Source organism: Oncorhynchus mykiss, chromosome 27, assembly GCF_013265735.2.
Source record: "Oncorhynchus mykiss isolate Arlee chromosome 27, USDA_OmykA_1.1, whole genome shotgun sequence".
Lineage (NCBI taxonomy): Eukaryota > Metazoa > Chordata > Actinopteri > Salmoniformes > Salmonidae > Oncorhynchus > Oncorhynchus mykiss.
The window spans coordinates 42,723,095-42,745,309 of record NC_048591.1 but is presented as its reverse complement, the minus strand read 5'-3'; the positions used below and the strand labels follow the sequence as shown (position 1 = coordinate 42,745,309).

Below are 22,215 nucleotides of genomic sequence, written 5' to 3'. Positions count from 1 at the left end.
AGATTGGCGTGTTTGGTTTCTCCTTTTCGTGGTCCGAATGTGAGTAGCATAGCAGGCCCAGCGATCGTTCTATTATACTGAGGCTAACACAACATTACAGCTGGAATTTCATTTGGCCAGCAAAAAGTGTCTCAACAGAATGAAATCGTCAAAAAACAACAACTTTTCAACAGGCTAGGCCTATACTGCAGCTATCACCAAAAAAGGAGAATGCCGACCCAACAAATGGGAGGGTAATAATAATAATTGATGACTAAACAATTGATAAATACGATATAAATACATGAACGGTAGAAAATTGCATCAAACCTGAATAGCGAGACGTAACCAAAAGAGCCAATCAATGTTCTCCCCTGCGCACCCATATGAAGAATGAACCGGAACAAGGAGGTAGGTGTGTGTGTGGAATCATTTATTTGAATGGTAAATCTCTAGTCTATTGATTCACTGGGGAAATAAAGATGTAGCCTAGGTCACAATACAGGTGAATGAATATTCAAGAGGAGTGTGTACCATGCGCATTGGGTTATTGAGCTTGATTTGGTTGATTTCATGAGGCTGTAGATGAAAAACAAATCTGTTTCCCTTCCGTTTGGGACTTATTGTACTGATCAACAGCTTTTACATAGAACAAACAATCTCTCATTTTATAGACGTGTGTGCTGTCTCTTTAAAACCGAAGAGTTCATTCTCTCTCTCACACACACACACACACACACACACACACACACTTTGAGGCAAAGACGACCATGACTGGGAGAGACGTGCGGCAGGGGAGACGAAGTTAATTAATTACGTTTTTGGTAAAAATCTACTTTGAAATCAGCAATATTTTGCGTTACGGTAAGCATGTTATCACAAACAAGGTCCTAGGGTAGTGAATAGATTTTAGCTTCAGCTATAAGCTAGCAAGGAAAGTTAGTCTACAACACTGGAAGCTACCGGTATCTTCTTGCATTGTAAAGTGTAGTAATGGACATTGTTTTGCGAACAGTAATTAAAACAACAGTAATTAACACAACAGTAATTAACAGTAATTAACAGAGCTGAGGAGGTGGTAACCAGGGAGAGATGGAGAGAGCTGAGGTGGTAACCAGGGAGAGATGGAGAGAGTTGAGGTGGTAACCAGGGAGCGATGGAGAAAGCTGAGGAGGAGAAAACAGGGCGCGATGGAGAGAGCTGCGGTGGTAACCAGGGAGAGATGAGGGGGCTGAGGTGGTGGTAACCAGGGAGAGATGGAGAGAGCTGAGGTGGTGGTAACCAGGGAGAGATGGAGAGAGCTGAGGTGGTAACCAGGGAGAGATGGAGAGGGTTGAGGAGGTGGTAACCAGGGAGAGATGGAGAGAGCTGAGGTGCTAACCAGGGAGAGATGGAGAGGGCTGAGGTGGTGGTAACCAGGGAGAGATGGAGAGAGCTGAGGTGGTGGTAACCAGGGAGAGATGGAGAGAGCTGAGGTGGTAACCAGGGAGAGATGGAGAGGGCTGAGGTGGTGGTAACCAGGGAGAGATGGAGAGAGCTGAGGTGGTGGTAACCAGGGAGAGATGGAGAGAGCTGAGGAGGTGGTAACCAGGGAGTGATGGAGTGAGCTGAGGTGGTAACCAGGGAGCGATGGAGAGAGCTGAGGTGGTGGTAACCAGGGAGCGATGGAGAGAGCTGAGGTGGTGTGAGGTGGTGGTAACCAGGGAGCGATGGAGAGAGCTGTCAGAGGGCTGAGGAGGTGGTAACCAGGGAGCGATGGAGAGAGCTGTCAGAGGGCTGAGGAGGTGGTAACCAGGGAGCAATGGAGAAAGGAATCGATCCGTTTTAGCAACCGATCAATCCAACAATTTCACTAATGCAGAGACATGGAGAGTTCAGGGCAGATGAAATAGGTTGGGGGAAACTCTAAGAGCCAAGTTCAGACTCATCTATACTGTCTACCCTCAGCAGCTGAACTCAGAAAGTCTGTGTGTTCTTTGAAAGCCTTCTCCCTGAGCCTCTTAACCTTCACCATCTCCCATAATCCTCCAGCACTCCTCTGACCGTCGGTTGGGCGGCACCCAGACCAAGCATGGAATTAGGAAAATATTCAGTAAAATCCCCCATAAAGGTATTTATATTCCTGTCATTGAAGATCAGTCTCACAGTCCCGTACAGTGTGTGTAATGGACTTGTCCTATACGACACAGCAGTGTATTATAATATAGAGAACATATGGGTGGTACTGGAGGTAAAGAGAGGCGTTTTGGTGAGGAGCCAAATCTGTGTGATAATACATCATTTTATTCAGTACAAAATCAGGCCAGATTAAATCAGGCACGCAAAGCAAGAGGATTACCCCCCCCCCCCCCCCAGAAATACAGCGATAGTTTAGTTTAGAGACAAAACAGAGTTCTCCCAGGGGCCCCCAGAGCTAGCTGTACCACTAGAGATTCTGGGTTCGAGTCCAGGCTCTGTCAGCAGCCGGCCGCGACCGGAAGACCCATGGGGCGGAGCACAACTGGCGTGGGGAACCACCCATATGAAAACGTGAACATCCATCATTGTCTATTGTCTCCACGGGGTTACAGCGGGTTCGCTGGAGAGGGAGGAGCCCAGATAGACGACGTGTTAAAAAAACATTACGGATGACTCTTTTCTCCCAGCATTCCACAGGGACCCGAGAACCAATCAGCACACTAGAAAATCAGGGGGGAGACAGTGTTTGGCTATCGAACATGTCGATTGAAAAGTGTCCATTGAGAGCTCGTCACTGAGTAATAGTAAACCAACTACACAAATACAGTAGCACAACAGTCAGTAGCTCCAGACCCTGGGTGACAGAGGGAGCCCCCAGTGAATCAGGCCAGGAGACAGAACCTCTCTCTGGGGTTGGGTAGAGTCTGGTTCCCCTGGTGTCTCAGAACTGGGTGGTCAGCCCTGAAATAGCCCTGAGCAAGAGCCTCAAGGACACACCACATTCTTCTCTGACAGAAACATCTGATGACAGCCCAGACACACAGGCAGATGGCCCAGACACACAGGCAGACGGCCCAGACACACAGGCAGACGGCCCAGACACACGGCCCAGACACACGGCCCAGACACACGGCCCAGACACACGGCCCAGACACACGGCCCAGACACACAGGCAGACGGACACTAGGGAGTAAGGAGCATATAGTCATCCAGAAGCCAACAAACACATCTTTATAAGCGACTCTATCACAGCTCCCCAGTGTCCCTCACTAAGACTAAAGGGCGTACAGACAGAACCCCACCCAGTGGTATATTTGGTGATTTGGAAAGTATAAACAACATTATAATCTCTCAGTATTTACAGTGTATTGCTAAAGCCTGGATTTAGACTGGCTGTTATTGAGCAGCAAAGAGAAAGTCCAACTCTGGGATTTCCTCTGGATGGAGACGATCACTGGATCACAGGATTATATCAGAGGACTATGAGAGAGCTGTAGTGACCGGAAATGAACCACAGGACTAAGTGATGGGATGAAGGTCAGCTGAAACTCACTTCGCGGTGCAGTCCTCATCATACTTAGTCTTCAGATCAAAGAGCTCTGCCTGAGTTGTTTCAAGAGCTGAAAAAAAAAGGCAGAAACAACAGCTGTTAGTCACGCCAACGGTGTGTGTGTGTGTGACAGATACAGGACAGGTAGTGAATGGACTGGTAGCTAGCTACCTGTCTGTAAGGCCTGGGCCTTGTGATCAGCCTCAACCAGCTTAGAGGACATGGAGTTCTGGCTCTCCTGGAGCGTTCTGGAAACAGAGAGAGATGGAGGGATGGGAGAGACAGAGAGAGATGGAGGGATGGGAGAGACAGAGCGAAATGGAGGGATGGGAGAGACAGAGAGAGATGGAGGGATGGGGAGAGAGACAGAGAGAGATGGAGGGATGGGGAGAGAGACAGAGAGAGATGGAGGGATGGGGAGAGAGACAGAGAGAGATGGATGGGGAGAGAGACAGAGAGAGATGGAGGGATGGGGAGAGAGACAGAGAGAGATGGAGGGATGGGAAGAGAGACAGAGAGAGATGGAGGGATGGGAGAGACAGAGAGAGATGGAGGGATGGGAGAGACAGAGAGATGGAGGGATGGGAGAGACAGAGAGATGGAGGGATGGGAGAGACAGAGAGATGGAGGGATGGGAGAGACAGAGAGAGACAGAGAGATTGAGGGATGGGAGAGACAGAGAGTCATCAACCATGAGTTACTGAACTCCATTTAGAATAAGACATCAGCCCAGACTCCCTTACAGTTTAATTCTATAACACCAAACAAGGCTACTGTAAAAACTCCCTATTTTCTCACCATTTCTCATCCATTTTTTTCCTTAAATCGAACAAACTACAAACCACTTTATCATTAGGAAGCTGGATTTGTCAGTAATGTGCTCCCTCTCTCCCTCCTCCTCCTCCCTTATCTATCGCTCTTCGTCTTCGTCAGGGTCATGTTTCAGAGGTCCATCCATATACTGCCCCTCTAATACAACACATATTCCTAGTAGATACTGTACCCCTCCTCTCTATATTCCTAGTAGATACTGTACCCCTCCTCTCTATATTCCTAGTAGATACTGTACCCCTCCTCTCTATATTCCTAGTAGATACTGTAACTCTCCTCTCCTCTCTATATACCTAGTAGATCCTGTACCTCTCCTCTCTATATTCCTAGTAGATACTGTACCTCTCCTCTCCTCTCTATATTCCTAGTAGATACTGTACCTCTCCTCTCCTCTCTATATTCCTAGTAGATACTGTAACTCTCCTCTCTATATTCCTAGTAGATACTGTAACTCTCCTCTCCTCTCTATATTCCTAGTAGATACTGTAACTCTCCTCTCCTCTCTATATTCCTAGTAGATACTGTACCTCTCCTCTCCTCTCTATATTCCTAGTAGATACTGTAACTCTCCTCTCTATATTCCTAGTAGATACTGTAACTCTCCTCTCCTCTCTATATTCCTAGTAGATACTGTAACTCTCCTCTCCTCTCTATATTCCTAGTAGATACTGTACCTCTCCTCTCCTCTCTATATTCCTAGTAGATACTGTACCTCTCCTCTCCTCTCTATATTCCTAGTAGATACTGTACCTCTCCTCTCTATATTCCTAGTAGATACTGTAACCCTCCTCTCCTCTCTATATTCCTAGTAGATACTGTAACCCTCCTCTCTATATTCCTAGTAGATACTGTAACCCTCCTCTCTATATTCCTAGTAGATACTGTAACCCTCCTCTCTATATTCCTAGTAGATACTGTACCTCTCCTCTCCATATTCCTAGTAGATACTGTACCTCTCCTCTCCTCTCTATATCCCTAGTAGATACTGTACCTCTCCTCTCTATATTCCTAGTAGATACTGTACCTCTCATCTCCTCTCTATATTCCTAGTAGATACTGTACCTCTCCTCTCCTCTCTATATTCCTAGTAGATACTGTACCTCTCCTCTCTATATTCCTAGTAGATACTGTAACCCTCCTCTCCTCTCTATATTCCTAGTAGATACTGTAACACTCCTCTCTATATTCCTAGTAGATACTGTAACCCTCCTCTCTATATTCCTAGTAGATACTGTAACTCTCCTCTCTATATTCCTAGTAGATACTGTAACCCTCCTCTCTATACTCCTAGTAGATAATGTAACCCTCCTCTCTATATTCCTAGTAGATACTGTAACCCTCCTCTCCTCTCTATATTCCTAGTAGATACTGTAACCCTCCTCTCTATATTCCTAGTAGATACTGTAACCCTCCTCTCTATATTCCTAGTAGATACTGTAACCCTCCTCTCTATATTCCTAGTAGATACTGTAACCCTCCTCTCTATATTCCTAGTAGATACTGTAACCCTCCTCTCCTCTCTATATTCCTAGTAGATACTGTAACCCTCCTCTCTATATTCCTAGTAGATACTGTACCTCTCCTCTCTATATTCCTAGTAGATACTGTAACCCTCCTCTCCTCTTTATATTCCTAGTAGATACTGTAACCCTCCTCTCTATATTCCTAGTAGATACTGTAACCCTCCTCTCTATATTCCTAGTAGATACTGTACCCCTCCTCTCTATATTCCTAGTAGATACTGTAACCCTCCTCTCTATATTCCTAGTAGATACTGTAACCCTCCTCTCTATATTCCTAGTAGATACTGTACCCCTCCTCTCTATATTCCTAGTAGATACTGTAACTCTCCTCTCCTCTCTATATTCCTAGTAGATACTGTACCTCTCCTCTCCATATTCCTAGTAGATACTGTAACCCTCCTCTCTATATTCCTAGTAGATACTGTAACTCTCCTCTCCTCTCTATATTCCTAGTAGATACTGTAACCCTCCTCTCTATACTCCTAGTAGATACTGTAACCCTCCTCTCTATATTCCTAGTAGATACTGTAACCCTCCTCTCTATATTCCTAGTAGATACTGTAACTCTCCTCTCTATATTCCTAGTAGATAATGTAACCCTCCTCTCTATATTCCTAGTAGATACTGTAACCCTCCTCTCTATATTCATAGTAGATCCTGTACCTCTCCTCTCCTCTCTATATTCCTAGTAGATACTGTAACTCTCCTCTCCTCTCTATATTCCTAGTAGATACTGTAACCCTCCTCTCTATATTCCTAGTAGATACTGTAACCCTCCTCTCTATATTCCTAGTAGATACTGTAACCCTCCTCTCTATATTCCTAGTAGATACTGTAACCCTCCTCTCTATATTCCTAGTAGATACTGTAACTCTCCTCTCTATATTCCTAGTAGATAATGTAACCCTCCTCTCTATATTCCTAGTAGATACTGTAACCCTCCTCTCTATATTCCTAGTAGATACTGTAACCCTCCTCTCTATATTCCTAGTAGATACTGTAACCCTCCTCTCTATATTCCTAGTAGATACTGTAACCCTCCTCTCTATATTCCTAGTAGATACTGTAACCCTCCTCTCTATATTCCTAGTAGATACTGTAACCCTCCTCTCTATACTCCTAGTAGATACTGTAACCCTCCTCTCTATATTCCTAGTAGATACTGTAACTCTCCTCTCCTCTCTATATTCCTAGTAGATACTGTAACCCTCCTCTCTATATTCCTAGTAGATACTGTAACCCTCCTCTCTATACTCCTAGTAGATACTGTAACCCTCCTCTCTATATTCCTAGTAGATACTGTAACCCTCCTCTCTATATTCCTAGTAGATACTGTAACCCTCCTCTCTATATTCCTAGTAGATACTGTAACCCTCCTCTCTATATTCCTAGTAGATACTGTAACCCTCCTCTCTATATTCCTAGTAGATACTGTAACCCTCCTCTCTATATTCCTAGTAGATACTGTAACCCTCCTCTCTATATTCCTAGTAGATACTGTACCTCTCATCTCCTCTCTATATTCCTAGTAGATACTGTAACCCTCCTCTCCTCTCTATATTCCTAGTAGATACTGTAACCCTCCTCTCCTCTCTATATTCCTAGTAGATACTGTAACCCTCCTCTCCTCTCTATATTCCTAGTAGATACTGTAACACTCCTCTCTATATTCCTAGTAGATACTGTAACCCTCCTCTCTATATTCCTAGTAGATACTGTAACCCTCCTCTCCTCTCTATATTCCTAGTAGATACTGTAACTCTCCTCTCCTCTCTATATTCCTAGTAGATACTGTAACCCTCCTCTCTATATTCCTAGTAGATACTGTAACTCTCCTCTCCTCTCTATATTCCTAGTAGATACTGTAACTCTCCTCTCCTCTCTATATTCCTAGTAGATACTGTAACCCTCCTCTCTATACTCCTAGTAGATACTGTAACCCTCCTCTCTATATTCCTAGTAGATACTGTAACTCTCCTCTCCTCTCTATATTCCTAGTAGATACTGTAACCCTCCTCTCTATATTCCTAGTAGATACTGTAACCCTCCTCTCTATACTCCTAGTAGATACTGTAACCCTCCTCTCTATATTCCTAGTAGATACTGTAACCCTCCTCTCTATATTCCTAGTAGATACTGTAACCCTCCTCTCTATATTCCTAGTAGATACTGTAACCCTCCTCTCTATATTCCTAGTAGATACTGTAACCCTCCTCTCTATATTCCTAGTAGATACTGTAACCCTCCTCTCTATATTCCTAGTAGATACTGTAACCCTCCTCTCTATATTCCTAGTAGATACTGTAACTCTCCTCTCCTCTCTATATTCCTAGTAGATACTGTAACCCTCCTCTCTATATTCCTAGTAGATACTGTAACCCTCCTCTCTATATTCCTAGTAGATACTGTAACCCTCCTCTCTATACTCCTAGTAGATAATGTAACTCTCCTCTCTATATTCCTAGTAGATACTGTAACCATCCTCTCTATATTCCTAGTAGATACTGTAACTCTCCTCTCTATATTCCTAGTAGATACTGTAACCCTCCTCTCTATATTCCTAGTAGATACTGTAACCCTCCTCTCTATATTCCTAGTAGATACTGTAACCCTCCTCTCCTCTCTATATTCCTAGTAGATACTGTAACCCTCCTCTCTATATTCCTAGTAGATACTGTAACTCTCCTCTCTATATTCCTAGTAGATACTGTAACTCTCCTCTCTATATTCCTAGTAGATACTGTAACCCTCCTCTCTATATTCCTAGTAGATACTGTACCCCTCCTCTCTATATTCCTAGTAGATACTGTACCCCTCCTCTCTATATTCCTAGTAGATACTGTAACCCTCCTCTCTATATTCCTAGTAGATACTGTAACTCTCCTCTCTATATTCCTAGTAGATACTGTACCCCTCCTCTCTATATTCCTAGTAGATACTGTAACCCTCCTCTCTATATTCCTAGTAGATACTGTAACCCTCCTCTTTATATTCCTAGTAGATACTGTAACTCTCCTCTCCATATTCCTAGTAGATACTGTACCTCTCCTCTCCTCTCTATATTCCTAGTAGATACTGTAACCCTCCTCTCTATATTCCTAGTAGATACTGTAACTCTCCTCTCCTCTTTATATTCCTAGTAGATACTGTAACTCTCCTCTCCTCTTTATATTCCTAGTAGATACTGTAACTCTCCTCTCCTCTCTATATTCCTAGTAGATACCGTAACTCACCTCTATATTCCTAGTAGATACTGTAACCCTCCTCTCCTCTCTATATTCCTAGTAGATACTGTAACCCTCCTCTCTATATTCCTAGTAGATACTGTAACTCTCCTCTCCTCTCTATATTCCTAGTAGATACTGTAACCCTCCTCTCTATATTCCTAGTAGATACTGTAACCCTCCTCTCTATATTCCTAGTAGATACTGTAACCCTCCTCTCTATATTCCTAGTAGATACTGTAACCCTCCTCTCTATATTCCTAGTAGATACTGTAACCCTCCTCTCCTCTCTATATTCCTAGTAGATACTGTAACCCTCCTCTCCTCTCTATATTCCTAGTAGATACTGTAACCCTCCTCTCTATATTCCTAGTAGATACTGTAACTCTCCTCTCTATATTCCTAGTAGATACTGTAACTCTCCTCTCTATATTCCTAGTAGATACTGTAACCCTCCTCTCCTCTCTATATTCCTAGTAGATACTGTAACCCTCCTCTCTATATTCCTAGTAGATACTGTAACCCTCCTCTCTATATTCCTAGTAGATACTGTAACCCTCCTCTCCTCTCTATATTCCTAGTAGATACTGTAACTCTCCTCTCCTCTCTATATTCCTAGTAGATACTGTACCTCTCCTCTCCTCTCTATATTCCTAGTAGATACTGTAACCCTTCTCTCTATATTCCTAGTAGATACTGTAACTCTCCTCTCCTCTTTATATTCCTAGTAGATACTGTAACTCTCCTCTCCTCTCTATATTCCTAGTAGATACTGTAACTCTCCTCTCCTCTCTATATTCCTAGTAGATACCGTAACTCACCTCTCTATATTCCTAGTAGATACTGTAACCCTCCTCTTTATATTCCTAGTAGATACTGTAACCCTCCTCTCTATATTCCTAGTAGATACTGTACCTCTCCTCTCTATATTCCTAGTAGATACTGTAACTCTCCTCTCCTCTCTATATTCCTAGTAGATACTGTAACTCTCCTCTCCTCTCTATATTCCTAGTAGATACTGTAACCCTCCTCTCCTCTCTATATTCCTAGTAGATACTGTAACCCTCCTCTCCTCTCTATATTCCTAGTAGATACTGTAACCCTCCTCTCCTCTCTATATTCCTAGTAGATACTGTAACACTCCTCTCTATATTCCTAGTAGATACTGTAACCCTCCTCTCTATATTCCTAGTAGATACTGTAACCCTCCTCTCCTCTCTATATTCCTAGTAGATACTGTAACTCTCCTCTCCTCTCTATATTCCTAGTAGATACTGTAACCCTCCTCTCTATATTCCTAGTAGATACTGTAACTCTCCTCTCCTCTCTATATTCCTAGTAGATACTGTAACTCTCCTCTCCTCTCTATATTCCTAGTAGATACTGTAACCCTCCTCTCTATACTCCTAGTAGATACTGTAACCCTCCTCTCTATATTCCTAGTAGATACTGTAACTCTCCTCTCCTCTCTATATTCCTAGTAGATACTGTAACCCTCCTCTCTATATTCCTAGTAGATACTGTAACCCTCCTCTCTATACTCCTAGTAGATACTGTAACCCTCCTCTCTATATTCCTAGTAGATACTGTAACCCTCCTCTCTATATTCCTAGTAGATACTGTAACCCTCCTCTCTATATTCCTAGTAGATACTGTAACCCTCCTCTCTATATTCCTAGTAGATACTGTAACCCTCCTCTCTATATTCCTAGTAGATACTGTAACCCTCCTCTCTATATTCCTAGTAGATACTGTAACCCTCCTCTCTATATTCCTAGTAGATACTGTAACTCTCCTCTCCTCTCTATATTCCTAGTAGATACTGTAACCCTCCTCTCTATATTCCTAGTAGATACTGTAACCCTCCTCTCTATATTCCTAGTAGATACTGTAACCCTCCTCTCTATACTCCTAGTAGATAATGTAACTCTCCTCTCTATATTCCTAGTAGATACTGTAACCATCCTCTCTATATTCCTAGTAGATACTGTAACTCTCCTCTCTATATTCCTAGTAGATACTGTAACCCTCCTCTCTATATTCCTAGTAGATACTGTAACCCTCCTCTCTATATTCCTAGTAGATACTGTAACCCTCCTCTCCTCTCTATATTCCTAGTAGATACTGTAACCCTCCTCTCTATATTCCTAGTAGATACTGTAACTCTCCTCTCTATATTCCTAGTAGATACTGTAACTCTCCTCTCTATATTCCTAGTAGATACTGTAACCCTCCTCTCTATATTCCTAGTAGATACTGTACCCCTCCTCTCTATATTCCTAGTAGATACTGTACCCCTCCTCTCTATATTCCTAGTAGATACTGTAACCCTCCTCTCTATATTCCTAGTAGATACTGTAACTCTCCTCTCTATATTCCTAGTAGATACTGTACCCCTCCTCTCTATATTCCTAGTAGATACTGTAACCCTCCTCTCTATATTCCTAGTAGATACTGTAACCCTCCTCTTTATATTCCTAGTAGATACTGTAACTCTCCTCTCCATATTCCTAGTAGATACTGTACCTCTCCTCTCCTCTCTATATTCCTAGTAGATACTGTAACCCTCCTCTCTATATTCCTAGTAGATACTGTAACTCTCCTCTCCTCTTTATATTCCTAGTAGATACTGTAACTCTCCTCTCCTCTTTATATTCCTAGTAGATACTGTAACTCTCCTCTCCTCTCTATATTCCTAGTAGATACCGTAACTCACCTCTATATTCCTAGTAGATACTGTAACCCTCCTCTCCTCTCTATATTCCTAGTAGATACTGTAACCCTCCTCTCTATATTCCTAGTAGATACTGTAACTCTCCTCTCCTCTCTATATTCCTAGTAGATACTGTAACCCTCCTCTCTATATTCCTAGTAGATACTGTAACCCTCCTCTCTATATTCCTAGTAGATACTGTAACCCTCCTCTCTATATTCCTAGTAGATACTGTAACCCTCCTCTCTATATTCCTAGTAGATACTGTAACCCTCCTCTCCTCTCTATATTCCTAGTAGATACTGTAACCCTCCTCTCCTCTCTATATTCCTAGTAGATACTGTAACCCTCCTCTCTATATTCCTAGTAGATACTGTAACTCTCCTCTCTATATTCCTAGTAGATACTGTAACTCTCCTCTCTATATTCCTAGTAGATACTGTAACCCTCCTCTCCTCTCTATATTCCTAGTAGATACTGTAACCCTCCTCTCTATATTCCTAGTAGATACTGTAACCCTCCTCTCTATATTCCTAGTAGATACTGTAACCCTCCTCTCCTCTCTATATTCCTAGTAGATACTGTAACTCTCCTCTCCTCTCTATATTCCTAGTAGATACTGTACCTCTCCTCTCCTCTCTATATTCCTAGTAGATACTGTAACCCTTCTCTCTATATTCCTAGTAGATACTGTAACTCTCCTCTCCTCTTTATATTCCTAGTAGATACTGTAACTCTCCTCTCCTCTCTATATTCCTAGTAGATACTGTAACTCTCCTCTCCTCTCTATATTCCTAGTAGATACCGTAACTCACCTCTCTATATTCCTAGTAGATACTGTAACCCTCCTCTTTATATTCCTAGTAGATACTGTAACCCTCCTCTCTATATTCCTAGTAGATACTGTACCTCTCCTCTCTATATTCCTAGTAGATACTGTAACTCTCCTCTCCTCTCTATATTCCTAGTAGATACTGTAACTCTCCTCTCCTCTCTATATTCCTAGTAGATACTGTAACCCTCCTCTCTATATTCCTAGTAGATACTGTAACCCTCCTCTCTATATTCCTAGTAGATACTGTAACCCTCCTCTCTATATTCCTAGTAGATACTGTAACCCTCCTCTCTATATTCCTAGTAGATACTGTAACCCTCCTCTCTATATTCCTAGTAGATACTGTAACCCTCCTCTCTATATTCCTAGTAGATACTGTAACCCTCCTCTCTATATTCCTAGTAGATACTGTAACCCTCCTCTCTATATTCCTAGTAGATACTGTAACCCTCCTCTCTATATTCCTAGTAGATACTGTACCTCTCCTCTCCTCTCTATTTTCCTAGTAGATACTGTAACCCTCCTCTCTATATTCCTAGTAGATACTGTAACCCTCCTCTCTATATTCCTAGTAGATACTGTAACCCTCCTCTCTATATTCCTAGTAGATACTGTAACCCTCCTCTCTATATTCCTAGTAGATACTGTACCCCTCCTCTCTATATTCCTAGTAGATACTGTAACTCTCCTCTCTATATTCCTAGTAGATACTGTAACCCTCCTCTCTATATTCCTAGTAGATACTGTAACCCTCCTCTCTATATTCCTAGTAGATACTGTACCCCTCCTCTCTATATTCCTAGTAGATACTGTAACTCTCCTCTCCTCTCTATATTCCTAGTAGATACTGTAACCCTCCTCTCTATATTCCTAGTAGATACTGTAACCCTCCTCTCTATATTCCTAGTAGATACTGTAACTCTCCTCTCCTCTTTATATTCCTAGTAGATACTGTAACCCTCCTCTCTATATTCCTAGTAGATACTGTAACCCTCCTCTCTATATTCCTAGTAGATACTGTACCCCTCCTCTCTATATTCCTAGTAGATACTGTACCCCTCCTCTCTATATTCCTAGTAGATACTGTAACTCTCCTCTCCTCTCTATATTCATAGTAGATCCTGTACCTCTCCTCTCCATATTCCTAGTAGATACTGTAACTCTCCTCTCCTCTCTATATTCCTAGTAGATACTGTAACCCTCCTCTCTATATTCCTAGTAGATACTGTACCCCTCCTCTCTATATTCCTAGTAGATACTGTAACTCTCCTCTCCTCTCTATATTCCTAGTAGATCCTGTACCTCTCCTCTCTATATTCCTAGTAGATACTGTACCTCTCCTCTCCTCTCTATATTCCTAGTAGATACTGTACCTTTCCTCTCCTCTCTATATTCCTAGTAGATACTGTAACTCTCCTCTCTATATTCCTAGTAGATACTGTAACTCTCCTCTCCTCTCTATATTCCTAGTAGATACTGTAACTCTCCTCTCCTCTCTATATTCCTAGTAGATACTGTACCTCTCCTCTCCTCTCTATATTCCTAGTAGATACTGTACCTCTCCTCTCCTCTCTATATTCCTAGTAGATACTGTACCTCTCCTCTCCTCTCTATATTCCTAGTAGATACTGTAACCCTCCTCTCTATATTCCTAGTAGATACTGTAACTCTCCTCTCCTCTTTATATTCCTAGTAGATACTGTAACCCTCCTCTCTATATTTCTAGTAGATACTGTAACCCTCCTCTCTATATTCCTAGTAGATACTGTAACCCTCCTCTCTATATTCCTAGTAGATACTGTAACCCTCCTCTCTATATTCCTAGTAGATACTGTAACCCTCCTCTCTATACTCCTAGTAGATACTGTAACCCTCCTCTCTATATTCCTAGTAGATACTGTAACTCTCCTCTCCTCTCTATATTCCTAGTAGATACTGTAACCCTCCTCTCTATATTCCTAGTAGATACTGTAACCCTCTTTATATTCCTAGTAGATACTGTAACCCTCCTCTCTATATTCCTAGTAGATACTGTAACCCTCCTCTCTATATTCCTAGTAGATACTGTAACCCTCCTCTCTATATTCCTAGTAGATACTGTAACTCTCCTCTCCTCTCTATATTCCTAGTAGATACTGTAACCCTCCTCTCTATATTCCTAGTAGATACTGTAACCCTCCTCTCTATACTCCTAGTAGATACTGTAACCCTCCTCTCTATATTCCTAGTAGATACTGTAACCCTCCTCTCTATATTCCTAGTAGATACTGTAACCCTCCTCTCTATATTCCTAGTAGATACTGTAACCCTCCTCTCTATATTCCTAGTAGATACTGTAACCCTCCTCTCTATATTCCTAGTAGATACTGTAACCCTCCTCTCTATATTCCTAGTAGATACTGTAACCCTCCTCTCTATATTCCTAGTAGATACTGTAACCCTCCTCTCTATATTCCTAGTAGATACTGTAACCCTCCTCTCCTCTCTATATTCCTAGTAGATACTGTAACCCTCCTCTCTATATTCCTAGTAGATACTGTAACCCTCCTCTCTATATTCCTAGTAGATACTGTAACCCTCCTCTTTATATTCCTAGTAGATACTGTAACCCTCCTCTCCTCTCTATATTCCTAGTAGATAATGTAACCCTCCTCTCTATATTCCTAGTAGATACTGTAACCCTCCTCTCTATATTCCTAGTAGATACTGTAACCCTCCTCTCTATATTCCTAGTAGATACTGTAACTCTCCTCTCCTCTTTATATTCCTAGTAGATACTGTAACCCTCCTCTCTATATTCCTAGTAGATACTGTAACCCTCCTCTCTATATTCCTAGTAGATACTGTAACCCTCCTCTCTATATTCCTAGTAGATACTGTACCCCTCCTCTCTATATTCCTAGTAGATACTGTAACTCTCCTCTCCTCTCTATATTCATAGTAGATCCTGTACCTCTCCTCTCCTCTCTATATTCCTAGTAGATACTGTAACTCTCCTCTCCTCTCTATATTCCTAGTAGATACTGTAACCCTCCTCTCTATATTCCTAGTAGATACTGTACCCCTCCTCTCTATATTCCTAGTAGATACTGTAACTCTCCTCTCCTCTCTATATTCCTAGTAGATCCTGTACCTCTCCTCTCTATATTCCTAGTAGATACTGTACCTCTCCTCTCCTCTCTATATTCCTAGTAGATACTGTACCTCTCCTCTCCTCTCTATATTCCTAGTAGATACTGTAACTCTCCTCTCTATATTCCTAGTAGATACTGTAACTCTCCTCTCCTCTCTATATTCCTAGTAGATACTGTAACTCTCCTCTCCTCTCTATATTCCTAGTAGATACTGTACCTCTCCTCTCCTCTCTATATTCCTAGTAGATACTGTACCTCTCCTCTCTATGTTCCTAGTAGATACTGTACCTCTCCTCTCTATATTCCTAGTAGATACTGTAACCCTCCTCTCCTCTCTATATTCCTAGTAGATACTGTAACCCTCCTCTCCTCTCTATATTCCTAGTAGATACTGTAACCCTCCTCTCTATATTCCTAGTAGATACTGTAACCCTCCTCTCTATATTCCTAGTAGATACTGTAACCCTCCTCTCTATATTCCTAGTAGATACTGTACCTCTCCTCTCCATATTCCTAGTAGATACTGTACCTCTCCTCTCCTCTCTATTTTCCTAGTAGATACTGTACCTCTCCTCTCTATATTCCTAGTAGATACTGTACCTCTCCTCTCCTCTCTATATTCCTAGTAGATACTGTACCTCTCCTCTCCTCTCTATATTCCTAGTAGATACTGTACCTCTCCTCTCTATATTCCTAGTAGATACTGTAACCCTCCTCTCCTCTCTATATTCCTAGTAGATACTGTAACCCTCCTCTCCTCTCTATATTCCTAGTAGATACTGTAACCCTCCTCTCTATATTCCTAGTAGATACTGTACCTCTCCTCTCTATATTCCTAGTAGATACTGTACCTCTCCTCTCTATATTCCTAGTAGATACTGTAACTCTCCTCTCCTCTCTATATTCCTAGTACATACTGTAACCCTCCTCTCTATATTCCTAGTAGATACTGTAACCCTCCTCTCTATACTCCTAGTAGATAATGTAACCCTCCTCTCTATATTCCTAGTAGATACTGTAACCCTCCTCTCTATATTCCTAGTAGATACTGTAACCCTCCTCTCTATATTCCTAGTAGATACTGTAACCCTCCTCTCTATATTCCTAGTAGATACTGTAACCCTCCTCTCTATATTCCTAGTAGATACTGTAACCCTCCTCTCTATATTCCTAGTAGATACTGTAACTCTCCTCTCCTCTTTATATTCCTAGTAGATACTGTAACCCTCCTCTCTATATTCCTAGTAGATACTGTAACCCTCCTCTCTATATTCCTAGTAGATACTGTAACCCTCCTCTCTATATTCCTAGTAGATACTGTACCCCTCCTCTCTATATTCCTAGTAGATACTGTAACTCTCCTCTCCTCTCTATATTCCTAGTAGATACTGTAACCCTCCTCTCTATATTCCTAGTAGATACTGTACCCCTCCTCTCTATATTCCTAGTAGATACTGTACCCCTCCTCTCTATATTCCTAGTAGATACTGTAACTCTCCTCTCCTCTCTATATTCCTAGTAGATCCTGTACCTCTCCTATCCTCTCTATATTCCTAGTAGATACTGTAACTCTCCTCTCCTCTCTATATTCCTAGTAGATCCTGTACCTCTCCTCTCTATATTCCTAGTAGATACTGTAACTCTCCTCTCCTCTCTATATTCCTAGTAGAGACTGTAACTCTCCTCTCCTCTCTATATTCCTAGTAGATACTGTAACTCTCCTCTCTATATTCCTAGTAGATACTGTAACCCTCCTCTCTATATTCCTAGTAGATACTGTAACCCTCCTCTCTATATTCCTAGTAGATACTGTAACTCTCCTCTCCTCTCTATATTCCTAGTAGATACTGTAACCCTCCTCTCTATATTCTTAGTAGATACCGTAACTCACCTCTCTATATTCCTAGTAGATACTGTAACTCTCCTCTCTATATTCCTAGTAGATACTGTAACTCTCCTCTCTATATTCCTAGTAGATACTGTAACCCTCCTCTCTATATTCCTAGTAGATACTGTAACCCTCCTCTCTATATTCCTAGTAGATACTGTAACCCTCCTCTCTATATTCCTAGTAGATACTGTAACCCTCCTCTCTATATTCCTAGTAGATACTGTAACTCACCTCTCCTTCTCTGCATAGTCATTGTGGAGCTGGACCTGTTTCTCCTGGACCAGGTTCTCAGCCTGGTTCTTCAGGGACTGCTCATAGTCCCGGATCTTCTCCTTCAGCGCTTTAATAGTCACCTCTAGACCAGGAGAGAGAAGACACCATGAGAGAGGGGGGGGGTGGGTAGGAAAGGAAAGAGGGAGGGGGGAGAGAAGACACCATGAGAGAGAGGGGGGAGGGTGGGAAAGGAAAGAGGGAGGGGGGAGGGTGAGAGAAGACACCATGAGAGAGAGGGGGGGTGGGTGGGAAAGGAAAGAGGCAGGGGGGAGGGTGAGAGAAGACACCATGAGAGAGAGGGGGGTGGGTGGGAAAGGAAAGAGGGAGGGGGGAGGGTGAGAGAAGACACCATGAGAGAGAGGGGGGGTGGGTGGGAAAGGAAAGAGGGAGGGGGGAGGGTGAGAGAAGACACCATGAGAGAGAGGGGGGTGGGTGGGAAAGGAAAGAGAGAGGGGGGAGGGTGAGAGAAGACACCATGAGAGAGAGGGGGGGTGGGAAAGGAAAGAGGGAGGGTGAGAGAAGACACCATGAGAGAGAGAGGGGGGGGGTGGGAAAGGAAAGAGGGAGGGGGAGGGTGAGAGAAGACACCATGAGAGAGAGGGGGGGTGGGAAAGGAAAGAGGGAGGGTGAGAGAAGACACCATGAGAGAGAGAGGGGGGGAGGGTGGGAAAGGAAATAGGGAGGGGGAGGGTGAGAGAAGACACCATGAGAGAGAGGGGGGGGTGGGAAATGAAAGAGGGAGGGGGGAGGGTGAGAGAAGACACCATGAGAGAGAGGGGGGGTGGGAAAGGAAAGAGGGAGGGGGGAGGGTGAGAGAAGACACCATGAGAGAGAGGGGGGGTGCGTGGGAAAGGAAAGAGGGAGGGGGGAGGGTGAGAGAAGACACCATGAGAGAGAGGGGGGGTGGGTGGGAAAGGAAAGAGGGAGGGGGGAGGGTGAGAGAAGACACCATGAGAGATAGAGGGGGGAGGGTGGGAAAGGAAAGAGGGGGGGTGAGAAAAGACACCATGAGAGAGAGAGGGGGGGGTGGGAAAGGAAAGAGGGAGGGGGGAGGGTGAGAGAAGACACCATGAGAGAGAGAGGGGGGGGTGGGAAAGGAAAGAGGGAGGGGGGAGGGTGAGAGAAGACACCATGAGAGAGAGAGGGGGGGAGGGAAAGGAAAGAGGGAGGGGGGAGGGTGGGAAAGGAAAGAGGGAGGGGTGAGAGAAGACACCATGAGAGAGAGAGGGGGGGTGGGAAAGGAAAGAGGGAGGGGGGAGGGTGGGAAAGGAAAGAGGGAGGGGTGAGAGAAGACACCATGAGAGAGAGAGGGGGGGGTGGGAAAGGAAAGAGGGGGGGTGAGAGAAGACACCATGAGAGAGAGAGGGGGGGGTGGGTGGGAAAGGAAAGAGGGGGGGTGAGAGAAGACACCATGAGAGACAGAGAGAGGGTGGAATACATTAAGATGTCCCTTAATGAAAGGAATATTACAAACAGGATTCACCCTAGCTTGAAACTAAAAGGCCAATCGGGTGATCAACCCGAGGGATTTGAAATCCCCAAAATATTCCTTCCCTTAGAACACATGAACAGGTGACTATCCCAGGAAATAAAGGAAATGAGCACTCTGTTTCTGCATAAAACCAGCCGATATTTACTGACGGGACATGAACAGGATCACCTTCATCACCCCATACCCTGCTGAGGGATGTCTGGCTGGCTGTGTTGATACCCCATACCCCTGCTGAGGGATGTCTGGCTGGCTGTGTTGATACCCCATACCCTGCTGAGGGATGTCTGGCTGGCTGTGTTGATACCCCATACCCCTGCTGAGGGATGTCTGGCTGGCTGTGTTGATACCTCATACCCCTGCTGAGGGATGTCTGGCTGGCTGTGATGATACCCCATACCCTGCTGAGGGATGTCTGGCTGGCTGTGTTGATACCCCATGGGATGTCTGGCTGGCTGTGATGATACCCCATACCCTGCTGAGGGATGTCTGGCTGGCTGTGTTGATACCCCATACCCTGCTGAGGGATGTCTGGCTGGCTGTGTTGATACCCCATACCCCTGCTGAGGGATGTCTGGCTGGCTGTGTTGATACCCCATACCCTGCTGAGGGATGTCTGGCTGGCTGTGTTGATACCTCATACCCCTGCTGAGGGATGTCTGGCTGGCTGTGTTGATACCCCATACCCCTGCTGAGGGATGTCTGGCTGGCTGTGTTGATACCTCATACCCCTGCTGAGGGATGTCTGGCTGGCTGTGCTGATACCCCATACCCTGCTGAGGGATGTCTGGCTGGCTGTGTTGATACCCCATACCCCTGCTGAGGGATGTCTGGCTGGCTGTGTTGATACCCCATACCCCTGCTGAGGGATGTCTGGCTAGCTGTGTTGATACCCCATACCCTGCTGAGGGATGTCTGGCTGGCTGTGTTGATACCCCATACCCCTGCTGAGGGATGTCTGGCTGGCTGTGTTGATACCCCATACCCCTGCTGAGGGATGTCTGGCTGGCTGTGTTGATACCTCATACCCCTGCTGAGGGATGTCTGGCTGGCTGTGCTGATACCCCATACCCTGCTGAGGGATGTCTGGCTGGCTGTGTTGATACCTCATACCCCTGCTGAGGGATGTCTGGCTGGCTGTCCTGATACCCCATACCCCTGCTGAGGGATGTCTGGCTGGCTGTGAGAGGAAACCACAGAGAGAGGAAACCACAGAGAGGGGGAAACCACAGAGAGGGGGAAACCACAGAGAGGGGGAAACCACAGAGAGGGGAAACCACAGAGAGGGGAAACCACAGAGAGGGGAAACCACAGAGAGGGGAAACCACAGAGAGGGGAAACCACAGAGAGGGGAAACCACAGAGAGGGGAAACCACAGAGAGGGGAAACCACAGAGAGAGGAAACCACAGAGAGAGGAAACCACAGAGAGAGGAAACCACAGAGAGGGGAAACCACAGAGAGGGGAAACCACAGAGAGGGGAAACCACAGAGAGGGGAAACCACAGAGAGGGGAAACCACAGAGAGGGGAAACCACAGAGAGGGGAAACCACAGAGAGGGGAAACCACAGAGAGGGGAAACCACAGAGAGGAAAAGTGGTGTAATAGGTGGATGTCTGAGAGGACAGGGGGATTCCTTTAAGGAAGTGAGATAAAGATTGAGAGCACTGCTGATCGTTGGATTTGATTGAGAGTTCTCAGCACTGTGCACGAGTGAGTGATTTAAACCCCATTCTCCCTGTTCTGACACACAATCAATAGCAGGGAGTTCTTTCAGAGCCCTCTTACCCTGCTACTGTTCAACACCTTAAACATTTTGGTTGCTGGGATCAATGTCAACTGCTGAGGGTTTCTCTGTCTGCGTGTGTGAGGAGGGGACGGGGGGTTCTCTATCTGTGTGTGTGTGTGTGTGTGAGGAGGGGTTCTCCATCTGTGTGTGTGTGTGAGGGGGGGTTCTCTGTCTGTGTGTGTGTGTGAGGGGGGGTTCTCTGTCTGTGTGTGTGTGTGAGGGGGGGGGGTTCTCTGTCTGTGTGTGTGTGTGAGGAGGGGTTCTCCATCTGTGTGTGTGTGTGAGGGGGGGTTCTCTGTCTGTGTGTGTGTGTGAGGGGGGGGGGTTCTCTGTCTGTGTGTGTGTGTGAGGGGGGGGGGGGGTTCTCTGTCTGTGTGTGTGTGTGAGGGGGGGGGGGTTCTCTGTCTGTGTGTGTGTGTGTGGGGGGGGTTCTCTGCCTCTGTGTGTGTGTGAGGGTGGGGGGGGGGGGGGGAGTTCTCTGTGTGTGTGTGTGGGGGGGTTCTCTGCCTCTGTGTGTGTGTGAGGGGGGGGGGGGGTGTATTCAGTCTGAAAGGATAAAGGATTAGGAAGTGGAATAATCAATAGCGGAATAGAACGCTGCTGCTATCGAGGTGTTCCAATTAACTGTCTCACCCTCCCTCCCTCCCTCCCTCCCTCCATCCATCTCCCTCCCGACATCCATCCATCTCCCTCCCGAAACCCCTCCATCTCCCTCCCGAAACCCCTCCATCTCCCTCCCGACATCCATCCATCTCCCTCCCGAAACCCCTCCATCTCCCTCCCGACATCCATCCATCTCCCTCCCGACACCCCTCCATCTCCCTCCCGAAACCCCTCCATCTCCCTCCCGACATCCATCCATCTCCCTCCCGATACCCCTCCATCTCCCTCCCGACATCCATCCATCTCCCTCCCGACATCCATCCATCTCCCTCCCGACATCCATCCATCTCCCTCCCGACACCCCTCCCTCCCGACATCCATCCATCTCCCTCCCGACACCCCTCCATCTCCCTCCCGACACCCC

The 22,215-nt window shown here is 44.8% G+C and overlaps 1 protein-coding gene across 7 annotated transcripts in view; it reads right to left on the bottom strand.

Moving 5' to 3' along the window:
• The window catches only part of cux1b (cut-like homeobox 1b), a 150,102-nt gene that overhangs the window by 71,449 nt on the left and 56,438 nt on the right, over window positions 1–22,215 (bottom strand). For all 7 annotated transcript variants that reach the window (XM_036965643.1, XM_036965636.1, XM_036965639.1 and 4 more), the window contains exons 6-8: window positions 17,870–17,993; window positions 3,659–3,735; window positions 3,491–3,557 (exon numbers count right to left, since the gene is read on the bottom strand). In XM_036965643.1, coding sequence (XP_036821538.1) covers window positions 3,491–3,557; window positions 3,659–3,735; window positions 17,870–17,993 — 268 coding nt within the window. The remainder of the gene's footprint in view (window positions 1–3,490; window positions 3,558–3,658; window positions 3,736–17,869; window positions 17,994–22,215) is intronic.